This window comes from Mastigoproctus giganteus, chromosome 7 (genome assembly GCF_048544385.1).
Source record: "Mastigoproctus giganteus isolate SK-2022 chromosome 7, ASM4854438v1, whole genome shotgun sequence".
Lineage (NCBI taxonomy): Eukaryota > Metazoa > Arthropoda > Arachnida > Uropygi > Thelyphonidae > Mastigoproctus > Mastigoproctus giganteus.
Genome location: NC_143581.1, coordinates 91,047,610 through 91,060,349, shown reverse-complemented (window position 1 = coordinate 91,060,349; position 12,740 = coordinate 91,047,610). Strand labels below are relative to the sequence as shown.

The 12,740-nt window shown below is 37.3% G+C and overlaps 1 protein-coding gene across 1 annotated transcript in view; it reads left to right on the top strand.

Moving 5' to 3' along the window:
* Positions 1-12,523, top strand: part of LOC150083068 (aconitate hydratase, mitochondrial-like) — a 305,010-nt gene extending 292,487 nt beyond the window's left edge. Inside the window, exons 21-22 of the mRNA XM_090377767.1 lie at positions 607-728; positions 11,979-12,523. Of these exons, the coding sequence (XP_090233893.1) occupies positions 607-728; positions 11,979-12,113 (257 nt within the window). The 3' untranslated portion in view covers positions 12,114-12,523. The remainder of the gene's footprint in view (positions 1-606; positions 729-11,978) is intronic.
* The last annotated feature ends 217 nt before the right edge of the window (positions 12,524-12,740 follow it).

Genomic DNA, 12,740 nt, shown 5'->3' with positions numbered 1-12,740 from the left:
TGTCAATGGATGGTTGGAATGTACTCAGTATAAGAATTTCAAACCCTGGTTCTATCAGCACCTCACTAGAAACTTGTACTGGCCCATTATTTCTGACCATTCACACATATTATGGTGACAGCTTTCCTGGGCCACTAAAGCATCTTTTAACAGACAATGTCCAATTTCAAATATAGTATGTAATATTGTGTAGCTATATTTGTCCGGTTTGACAAGCATGCTTGTGAGTTCACCCTCCTATGGCTAGTGAGATTGCCTGATCTCAACCAAATTGAACACATGTATGGGATGTTGTGGAAGGGCTGTTCCTGGAGCCAGTACCACTGGTTGTTCTCATACAATGTCTTGTATCTACTGAGAGCAGACTGATATACTTGGTAAAAATCATGCATGGTTGACATGAATTGGCATATCTGTGGAACCTTCCAGCTCCCTTTGAAGTTCTTCAAAGGCATATCCAGGCTGTGCTGTTTGGTAAAGGAGGTGCAAGATGTTCATAATGCAAAGTTATCCCAGTGTATATATGAGTTGCCATACCTTTGTATAACAAAGTGTGTAAAATATTTTTCATAGTTACATTTTTCCTCTCTCCTATTGTTCTTATAGAAACCAATTTGAAGAAGCAAGGACTTTTACCTCTAACATTTCAGAATTCCAGTGATTATAATAAGATTCAAGCTTCTGATAAAATCTCACTTCTAGAACTTGACAAACTCAGCCCCGGAAAGGTAAGTAATCATACAGAATTTTAAATATTATGTTAAGCAGGGATCAAAATAATTCCTGATATTTAATACAGAATAAACTATATAACCCTTTGCATTAAGACAGTCACAGACAAAATAAATGCAAATTGATGCAAAGAAAGCCTCTGTGTTGCCTTGTTGAATTTAAGGACAGCACAGGCTGTTTGACTGCAGTAATCTGAAGCCAGAATGGGGAAAACACACGATCTATCAGAATTTTAAAAAAGGTCTTCTCATGGGTGCACATTTAGCAGGAGCAACAATTCAAGAACAAAAGACATGGTTGGTTTCTCAAAAGCATCCATCTCAAAGGTATAAATGTGGCAGAAAAACAATACTTCAAAGTCACTGTACTCCAAAGAGGACTGCAAGGAAAAATAGGACATACATGTGCAGCAAATAATATCTGAATTCAACCAACATGGGTTGAATTCAGATATTATTTCTGAATTCAACCTTCCTATTTGGAAGCCACTTGCAGTGGTGGTGCTGAGAATGTCACGATTCAACAGTGGAACAATGGAAGAAATCATGGTCCAACAAATCACAATGCACTTTGTTTTGCATTGATGGTAAACAGAGTGTGGTAAAAAGCAATGGATCCTGCTTGCCTTGTTAAGACAGCCCAAGCATCTGGAGGTGGTATCATGGTATGGGGAACGTTTTGTTGGCATTACTAGATTCATTGATATTGGTGGAAGGTCGAATGTCATCCGGGTAGCACCTGCAATGTTACACAAAGGTGATGGCCAGTTTATGGATGACAGCGTATCATGCCAGAATCATGCAAGAATGGTTTGGGGCACATAACACAGATTTCCACCATCTTCCCTGACCCCCACATTCACCTTCTCAATCCTATTGAGAATGTGTGGGATATGCTGGAGAGAGAGCTGCAGAGAAACCAAGTCCTCTTTTTTTGAACTTTGTTGCAATAACTCAATATTTTGCTGGAAGAATGGTTACAATTAGACAAAAATGCACTAAAACACCTTATAGAATCTACTGTATATGCACTGCACACTTGCTGTTATTCAAAACAAAGGCAGCCCATTTCAATACTGAATAAAGTGTGTTTGTATATTTTTTTTTTTTGGCCAGTGTGTATATATTGCCTAGTTAATATATGAAAGAGCACTTAAGCCCTATTCTTTATATAGGCATGATCAAAAAGTTTGAGAATCTTTTGATCACAGTGAGTTGTGATGCTGCAATATGGATACAGTGACCCTCATCTATTCATAGTAATGAATGCACCTCCCCCCCCCCCTTTTTATGAAAGTCCCAAACAAAATATATATTAGTAATACTTAGTGCCTTGTATAGCTTGAAGGCTGAGATGCTTTGTTGATAAAGTGGACAAGCTTTGTAAGAGATGGGTCATTAACCTGACTGCCCTCTTTAGAATGGAGTGGGGTGCCACCCCAGATATGGGAACACTATATCATGGTAGAGCATGAGTAGTTTAGGAGAAAAGTAAAGTGCACCCATTATCAATCCACTGCAGGATGGAAGCCTCCTCAACAATTCGTGCTGAGGGAAATGGACCATAATCTGCCATGCTGGTCCAGTGCAGGTTGGCAGATCGACCGTATTCAGCAGTCAGGGGCTTGAACCCTGGTCTACTCAAAGAGCGCATGCTACTGCACTCCCACTCCTGACCACTCAGCTATGGAGGCTGGAGAGTAAAAAGAAAACCCAGTTTTTTGGTGCAGGGGAAGCAATATTTGTGATGTGCTTATGGGAAGAGAGATTAGACATTAGGGTAATTCCTAAAAGAGATATATGGTCTTTTCTAGAAATCTGAGTATCGTCAAAGATGAGCATAGCAGCAATTGGTGCTTTTTTACAAGAAATAAAACAGGACTGAGCATTAAAGGATTGAGGTTAACTTAATACTGAATAAATGGGGCAAAATATTTTGCCCCATTGAAGAATTACCAGAAGATACAACATTTAGTGGTAGATATTTATGAAGTTGAGGCCATTTGTGTAGGGCAAGGTTTCTCAAACTAGTAGATGGAATGAAGTGTGCCATCATCAGCAAAACCACGGATAGGATTTCCAATTAATGAAAGAAGGTCATTAATATATAAGAGGAAATGAATAGGATAAAGAACCCAGTCAGAGAGAGAACTGCATACTCAATTGCAAAAAACAGTTGGCAGGCCATATGGTGGGAGCTTGTTTAGAAGAGCTTTATACCAAACGTGATCAAAAACATTTTCTCCATAACTTTGGCAAAAGAAGTAAGTGCAATGAGGTGATAAGTGGAAGGGAGGGATTATCACCCCTTTTTAGGAACTGGCTGGATATGAGCAAAAGGAAAAAGGTGGCTCAGGAGAACAAATGGAGAAATGCAACAACACCCGAAGGTTTTTGACATCAAAACTCTTCAGAATTCTTTTAAGATCCTTCTATCAAAAGACCCATGGCAGACAACATGGGAGACTTCTGTAAATGAAATTTTTGGGCCTTGGATTTTGAAGTCCACTGCATGCTTCTGACATTTCATCTTTGGGTTGTACTGAAATACCCAACACTCCTCTACAGTGACAGTACAGCCAAGGAAATTAGGATTGTCTTTGCATGATGACACTCTTGGCAGTATGAGTATGCTTGCTTCACTCCAGAATCAAAGTCCAATAGGAAGGCACCAAAAAATTCAAGACACAGCAAGATCATGTCAAATATCTTTTGGAATTTATATGGGTTGATTTCTGTCAATTTTGTGCAGCAGTTCAAAAGGAAAGAAAAGATCTGGTAAACTTTTGAAGAGGAATCATTTTGCTGCAGATTAATTATAATGGTAATAATAAACTATACTGCATTAGATTGGTATAGTAAATTAATAAATTAAGTTTATTAATTTTGATTGTTAATTAATAAAATCTTATTTAAACGGAAATCACGTCCCAGACTAGAGCAGCAAAGCATCGTGCACAAAGTAGCGGTATTGCTGTGCCTCGTGCAAGAACCAAAGGGGAGCCTGATTGTCCAATGCATCACAGCCAAAAGAAATGTGCAACTTGTGAAGTTTTGCAGACCTTTCTGGGATGGGACATGATGTTGCCAAGGGGGATGTCTTTGTGTGTGCTCAATGTAAGCAGTGTGAAGAAGTTGGGCACCAACTCAGCATTGTTCATGAGCCTTTATGAGAACTTGAAGGACAGGGTAGATGCCCTCGAAGAACTTAAATTGGGGAACTCATCAGCCCACATCAATACCAGAGCTTGCTTTTGATCATTAGGCAACACATCAGCAACATTCAGGGCAGAATGCACTGGTCTCACAGCAGCTAGTTATCGTCAGGGAGATGGGAAATATATTGTGCAAAAGGGATAGGTAGAATAGGACCGGGGTATGTCTGCCAGAGGCAAAAGTTGATGATGTTGTAGAGCAGATATCTTTTAAGGGCACAAAGGGTGATATTGTTGTACACATTGGCACTAATGACATTAAGAGTAGGAGATCTGCGGACTTACATAAAGAGTACAGGTAATGTTGAAAAAAAGTTGCGAGTTAGGGTTAAATTTGAAAGTGTCTGCAATTCTGCCCAGATGTGGTAGGAGGGAGTATATGATGAGAACCTTGTCAATCAGTTCCTGGAGAGATTGTGCAAGGCTCATAGGGTAGAATTTTCCTCTGTGCTTGTTAACAGGAGAGATTGTTTCTACAGGGATGGGATACACTGATGCTATTGAGGCAGTGTTAGGTGGGTTGGAAAACTGCTAGCTTAGGGGGAGTCACAGACTAATAGATTAACAGCAGTCACAGGCACAGATGAAAGTGATTCTTGCACTGCTTCTATTGGAATGAGCAGCAGCCTGCAAAGCGAGGTACTGGGGATTTCAAGGGCTGCTGGGATTCATCATGGAACAAGTAAATGCATGGGTTGTGTTAGGATAACTAAGAGTAAGAATTGGTGTATTGCATGTACACCAATGCTAGAAGTATAGTAAATAAATTTGATGAATTTGAATGTCCATCCTTTCTGTACATCAGAAAGGATGGACAGGAAAGAAGAACGGGTTATGCTGTTAAATGAGAAACACAAAATCTAAGTAAGTGCATCCAGTGACATTGGTGGACATGCAATGTTGAGTCAGTGTAGGGTGACATAAGCACTGGGAAAGGAAAAATGAGAGTAGGTGTGTGTTATAGGCCTAATGAGCGATTGTGCAGAGAAATACTGTACCAGTAAATTAGAATTTAGAATGACTTATAATGGGGGATTTGAACTTTCCAGATATTGACTGGAACATTTGGGTTGGTCATTTGCACACTAGCAAGATTTTGTGGATTTATTGGATGACTGCTTTCTTCAGCAACATGTTCCAGAAGCAGCCAGAGGGAGTAATACTCTTGATCTGATTATCAGCAGTGATTCTTCATGTGTTAAGAATCTGCAGATAAAGGAACCACTAGGTGGCAGTGATCACAGTGTACTGATGTGGGATTTACTTAAAGATGTAACTAATGTCGGGTGTAGGGGGAAAGGTTTTTGCTTTTGTAAAGGTGACTACAGTAGTCTCAGAGAGTTTTTAAATTCTATACAGTGCAATCAACTGATGATACTACCAATGATGAATTCTAAATGGGAGTCCTTCAGGGACTTAATCTTGGAGGGTACTAGGCTTTTCATACCAATTAAGAAATACTGTTCAAGGTTTAGGCCTAAATGAATATCAGATAAATTAATGAGGCTCGTGGAAGAGAAGATAAATGCATGGGATGCACATAAATTATCACGCAACACAGAACCCTATGGCAGATATAAGCTTTTCTGTAATCAAGTCACAGGCAGTTAGGCAGGCGATGGCAGATTACAAGAAATCTTTGGCAAAGGACGTAAAGAAAAACAGCAAAGAGTTCTTTACTTATCTAAACTCTAGAAGGAAAAGAATGAATTAGATTGGTCCACTTAACATAGATGGTTTGACTATTGATGAGCATGCTCAAGTAGCTGATAAACTGAATGAGTATTTTGCATCTACATTTACACGAGGAGTTATTCAAGGAGTAGAATGCCAGGAGTTTATCAAACTCTAACAGGAAGCTAAGTGATTTTGTAATAACTGACAGCAAAGTGGAGGAGAAATTGTTGAAGTTAAACATAAGAAAGGCACCTGGATTGGATGGGATCTATCCAGTTATACAAAGGAAGTAGCCATAATTATGAAAGCTTCCTTGGACACAAGGGAGGTCCCCAATTCACAAAGGGGATCAAGGGGTGACACGGGTAATTATAGACCTGTTAGTCTAACTTCTGTCCAGGGAAAATAATGGAGTCACTTGTTAAGGAAGTGATGCAGGATCATCTAGACAAGACTGCAGTTATAGTTCAGACACAACATGGGTTTGTTAAGGGGAAGTCTTGCCTGAAAAATTTGATGTGGTCACAAAGGAACTAGATGCAAAGAATAATTTTGATATTTGGATCCTATACTTGAATTTTAGGAAAGCTTTTGATACTGTGGCACATGGAAGATTGATGGTTAATCAGGGTTAATGACAGTATGCTACTGCAACATGATCCGGAAAAGTTGAGCAGATGGGCTGAGAGGTGGCAAATGTAAAATACTACATATGGGTAGCAGTAACTCCAGAGTAATGTATCAACTGGGTGGTACTACACTCAGGGTAGTGGAAAATGAAAAGGACCTGTGGGTAATTGTGCAGTCAGATATGAAGTTTTCTGAGGCATTGCAAAAAGGCTGCATGAGTATCTCCTGGTGTCTTGTCAGTGATATATATTAATTTTTCTAGCAGGGATTAAGAGGCTGATTGTATAAGGAAATGTCCCCTTGTATAAGGCAGTGGTCAGGCCACACCTTGAGTACTTCATACAGGTCTGGAGGCCTCATTTTAGGAAAGATGTAGAGCTGCTGGAACAAGTACAGAGAAGGGCAACAAGATTGGTGAGAGGAACAAAGGGTTGGTGTTACCAAGGAAGGCTTAAGTTCTGAAAATTAGCTTCTGGAGACTAGGCACCTGCAAGGTGTATAAGGCCTTGAATGGATTGAGCAAGCTCAGTACTAACAGGATCCTTCCTCTTGCTCAGATTACTCACCTGAGGGGGCATAAATTCAAATGGAGGAAAGACAATTGTAGAATGGATGTGTGGAAATTCACCTTTAGCCAGCGGGTGGTTAATAGTTGGAAAAAACTTCCATCCGTTGTAGTGGAGGTAAGCAGCTTAAAAAAAGTTCAAGGCAGAACTAGACAAACATTTGGAATGAATGGATGGGTGAAATGGGAAGGGTGTGTGTTTTTTTTTTTTTTTGCTGATGCTATATAAGTTTGCTTTCTTTTTCATTATATGCCCTACTAATGCTATCCTAACAGAACCATTTACTGCAGTGATTATTATTCGTTTTGGCCATGAAGGAGTGCTTGGGAAGGAAAAAAATTCGTGACAAAAGAACTTAAAAATGCTGCCTTGGATTCTATGCAGTAGCCTATTTCTTTTTATGGTGCTGGTTTTATTGCCTTGCCATAGCAAAAATTTATCAATGTAGAATGCCTATGGTGATTCTGGTATATACATGTTTTTTTATAAATGTCCAGGTCAACCTTGAGCCATCCTTGCATAATCCCCCCCTCCGTTCTTTTGCAAACAATGACTATTCACTCACAAGGTAAAATCGATTTTACCTTGTGATCTTTCATTAAATTTTATACAGCTCTGTATTCCTCAGTTTTGAAAGGGATTTCAGAAGGCACCACCATTCAGCACTAACTGCCATTCAATTTGTTTGTTGAAAGAAGCTTATAACAGTTAATTCTTTCTGTAAAGAACTGTAGTGTATTGAATATTGCTACATTTTGTTCTAATTTAGCTCCTGTTACATCAAAAATGATAGTAAGTTTAATGATGTTACCTTTCTGAAGCTTGTAGAACTGAAAAATTATAGGACCCTGATCATATGGCATTCTTCTAAATTTTTTTTTTTTTTTTTTTTATGAAAACCCCAAACAAAAGGTATTACAACTTATAGTATATGGATTGAAGGCTGAGATGAAAGAAGATACTTGTTGACATTACATTTAAATTTCTGCAGGTTGTAATTTTCTGGAAATACATGTGAAGAGAAATTGTTCCAAAAAATGGAAGTTGAAGGAATGAAAAGAAAATTTGGTGCTGTGAGTTAGAAGTTGGACAGTAAAAGTATTGGATTGGCTGATTGTGGCATGTGTTTGGCCTGGTTTTTCTAACTTCTCAACATTTTAACCCCCCCCCCAGTGACTGAATACCCAATTACAAAAAAAAGTTTGCAAGCAATAAGATGGAAGCTTATTTAGAAGACCTTTATGCTAAAGACCTTTGAAATATCAAAAGCACCAGATTTGTCCATAGATGGGTAACATAAGCCAGTGGATTGACACTGACAGAATCCATGCTGACAATCATTGATCAGAAGAAAGATTTCTAGATAGTTCAGGAGTTGGTGGTGAATGGATTTCTCAATTACTTTGGAAAGAATATGTATGAGAAAATTTCCAAGCAGAAGGAAAAACACCAGTGCAATAAGAAAGAAATAAAATGTAAAAAGGCAATACAGAATAGGAGTAAACTCAGGAGCACAAGTCTTGAGAACAAATGGAGAAATACCATCATGACCAGGAGGGAACTTTCTTGGCATCAAGACTGTTCAAAATTCTTCTGATATCCTTTTGACAGAAGACTATACAAAGCAGTGAATGGAGTGTACTGGGAATAGTAAAAGTTGGTTTATCAAGATCATCAATACAAGAGTTGGAAGAAAAGGTCAGCTTTATCATAAGCTGAGTTGGCAAAAGACCAGAATGCTTGACAGCCATGGGACAAGAAGCAAGGTTTCTACTCTTAAGCTGTTCAAAACCTAGTTTGGACTGATTAATAACCACTTTACAATTGTTGTGAGCTTTAATGTTGCCGTAAAATGAACCTGGAGATTTTGGATGCAAGCTAGTTGCAATATGCAACATTCTTATGAACAAATGGCCCTAGCACATTTATTTGAAAACTAGGGTTCAGATAAAGGATGAGATTTTAAGGTTGTGCATGGAATAAAGGATTTTATCTTTGCAAGAATAATTTCACTCATAATAACTGCATTGAAATACACCAAGCAGTATATAACCAAAACTTAAAATAAAATAAAATACACTGACAATTGTAGAGTTAAAAGCCATAAAATATAGGTAAAATTAAAATATACACAAAATATTATAAATTAAAAGTGATAACACAACGTCGTAACTTTCAAAGGCAACTATCTCCTTTATCACAGCATATCCTTAAATAACATCAGCAAAATCACAGCATGTGTTACTGTAGGAGCATAGGAATTATCCTCCACGTATGCATGGAGACCAGCAATGGCTTGGGAGTATGCTAGGCCAAACCATTTCTTCCTTCCTTCCAAGAATTGCAGTTTCAAAGAGGAGTGAATATAGACTTCCATATCTCTGTTGATGGTATTACATTCCGAAGAACAAATCTGCAAGCTCTCAGGCAATTTCTGGTTATAATACCTATGCAACTGATCAAATGATGACAACTTTGCCTGGAGAAATTTGGTGGTTCTTCTCCCAGAAGTGTTCAGCCCTGGGGTTACTGCTACCCATATACAGTACTTTGCATTTGTCAATGTTGAACTTCAATTGCCATTTCTCAGCCCATCTGTCTAACTTTTCTAGATCCTGTTTCAGTAGATTGTCATTAACCACCCTTCCAACCTTTGTCTCAGCTGCAAACTTGGACATTAGGCCTGATATGCCTTCTGCAATATCATTGATAAATATAGAAAACAATAATGGGCCCAACACCAAACCCTGGGGGACGCAACAGCATTGAAAGCTTTCCTGAAATCCAAGTATATCAAAATTATTTTTTGCATCCAGTTCCTTTGTGACTACATTGTAGTATCCAATCAAGTTGGTCAGATAAGATTTTACCATAACAAACCCTTGCTGTTTCTGAAATATAATTGTAGCCTTATTTACAATTATATCCTGCCTCCCTTTACCAGTAACTCATTATTTTCCCTGGAACAGAAGTTAAACAAACAGATCTGTAATTACTCGTGTCACTCTTTGAGAATTGGGGATACATTCACACATCTCCAGTCCACAGGGACGTCCCCTGTGGACTGGAAATGTGCAAATGTAGATTTCCCATCCCATAGTCTGTGGTCTTTATGTTCTCCCATACGATCTTTAAACCTGCATTGTCTCTCCAACATAACATTCCTCACAGTCCCAACATTTGATCTCATATATAATTCCACATGTACCTTCAATAGGTACAGGATCTTTGACATGAGTATTTGCAATCTCTTTCCTGGTATTATGCACTTGTCAGACAAGCTGCACACAGCATGTCTGACAAGTGCATAATATGAGGAGTGTTATGTTGGAGTGACAGAACATACATTTAAAGATCATATTGGAGAACATACTAGTGCAATTTCCCACAGACTATGGGAAATCTGCTGTAAAACAGCCTTTTTTTTTTCTCTGCAGAGGCACTTAGAAAAAAAAACCATGTGAGGTTGCTTTCTAGTTTGAGGCCTACACCAAATGATGCTCATGCTCCCTTCCTCCCAATTTGGATACATATCCTTTTAATTTTTACTGTTACAGTCTTGCACTGCAGCTAAGCAAAAATAGCAATCTTCTCTGTGGGTCATCCTAGACTATGGAAAGAGCAAAAGGCAGAATTACCTGGATTCCATTTTCTCAACTTTGGCAAAGTACATGGAGTCCATGGCTTATTGAGATCATTGTTTCATTCCAAAACACACCTTTTTAAAAAATGTCTTTTTTTCAATAAAGCTACCACACATGCTGCTTTTTTTAGTGTTGGACTAAAGAACCTGCAAACAGAAGAACGCTGCTTTACTCAGATTGTCCAGAGAGATTATGCACATTGCTTCCTGGTCATCTGCTTATATATTAATACATGCTGCATTGCATTCTCAAATACGGAGGATGCAGAAAGGTCAAGGAATGACCACCGCATATCTCTGGAGCAATATGGCCTTAGTTGCTAATGCTCCTAAAAATCAAATAACAACAACAGCATTGCATTCTCAACACTTTGGATGGTTCTCTAGTCTTGATAATGGTAGAAAAATCAGTAAACCAGTGAATGCCAACCTTGTAATAAAAAAAAACTTCACCTTGTAATAAAAAAAACTTCATTATTCTTAATAATTTTGTCAAAAATGGCATTTTTCTCTTTAAAAAGAGAAAAAGGCCATTTTTGGCAAACAAATCACTTATTTCAGTTGAGCTAATAAATACTTGCACTAGACCTGTATTTTTCTGCCTATTGTATAAAAACGTGCTGCTTGCTTTTTTGATTAGAACAGGCATTGATTTCTCAAATTGTTGGGCTACCAACACAAAGTCCCTCAAGATTGCATGTGCTGTAAAATAATTAAGAAATAAATTTTTATAAAAAGTTGCTGAACACAAGTAAAAAGAAAGCAGTTTGTTTCTTTTGACTACTTTATTTAAAAACATGCACTCCAGAAGATTCAGTGGGGAGAAAATAGCTGCAACCTTAACTGTCACCTTTAGGTAGTCTACACAGGTTATAAAAAAAACTTATAGAAGCTGCCTATAAAGACCATCAGTATTGACTACAATAATCTCATTCAATAATAATACAGATAGTATCAAAAATGAACCAAAAATAAATATGGCAAGACAATTTCAATTTCCCATCCAAAACTTTTGTTTACTTCAGGGAGAAAATCAGTGCACATTCTCCCACACATACTCATTCATCTGATAAGTGTTCTCAGCAAATGAGTAGCAAAAAATTTCTTTTCAGGCCTCTGTTATAGAACTAACCCTAATACTGAGAAAAACTTTCCCAAATAAATTAAGGACAATATGGCCTAGAAGTCCTTATGCCAATAAAAACTCCTAACAAAACAAAACATACCTATGTAAAGTATGGGATAGGGAGTAGCATGTTTTTAAGTATACTCCCCCCAAACTATCTCAAGCTATGTTAAAAATAATCCTTATTACTGCATGCAATTGAGTATTTATTTTTGTGTATCATATATCTACATAAATGAATAAATGCCCACATAAGAATCTTCTGAAGTTCGGTTATAAATCTGTAAATCTCACAAGAGCAGAAATTCTAGTCTCCCCCCCCCCTGCAAATGTATTTTATTTGATGTTTGTTAATTTTTTTTTAAATGTATGCTTCTTTTTTTTTTTCAGCCTGTGAAGTGTGAGATAAAACATGCAGATGGCAATAGGGAAACAATTGTATTAAACCACACCATGAATGAGACACAGATTGAGTGGTTCAAAGCTGGCAGTGCACTTAATTGTATGGCAGATATGAAAAAATAGCAACTAACATAGCAACTTGGTGTGATGAGAAAACAGTGTACATACTTCATGAGATCCTTTAGATTAAAAGATATCTTTATACAGAAAATTAGACAAGTTGTCAGATTGTAATGACAAAGTGAAACTATGTCTTTCAGCAGCTAGTCGGATTCTAATTATGAATAGTATGGTATACCTAAGATCACAGAATAGAAACATTTAGTTAGAGAGAAGAAAATTGTATTTTTAAATGTATATTGTAATAAATTATTAAATAAGTTAATCACAACTGTGTACAGAACTTTAAGCATGTTTTAAAGTAGCTTGCTATTTATAATGGATAAATGCTGTAACGTACTTATGAGGAAACAAATTTTTATATTTTTGTTAAAAGTTGCTGGAATGAAAATGAATAAAAAGGAAGCAGCTCACTTGTTTTGATTACTTTATTTAAAAGCATACATTTCACTTTTAAGTAAATAATAATTGTATAAAATTCTTTTTGTTACAATATATTAAATTTGTTCACAGATTGCAAGGTGTTCAAATGGGAAGTGAAATGCTGACTAATCACTATGCATGAGACAAAAATGAGTGATACAAAGCTAGTAGTGCATTTTTATTTGATATTTGTTAAATGTATACATT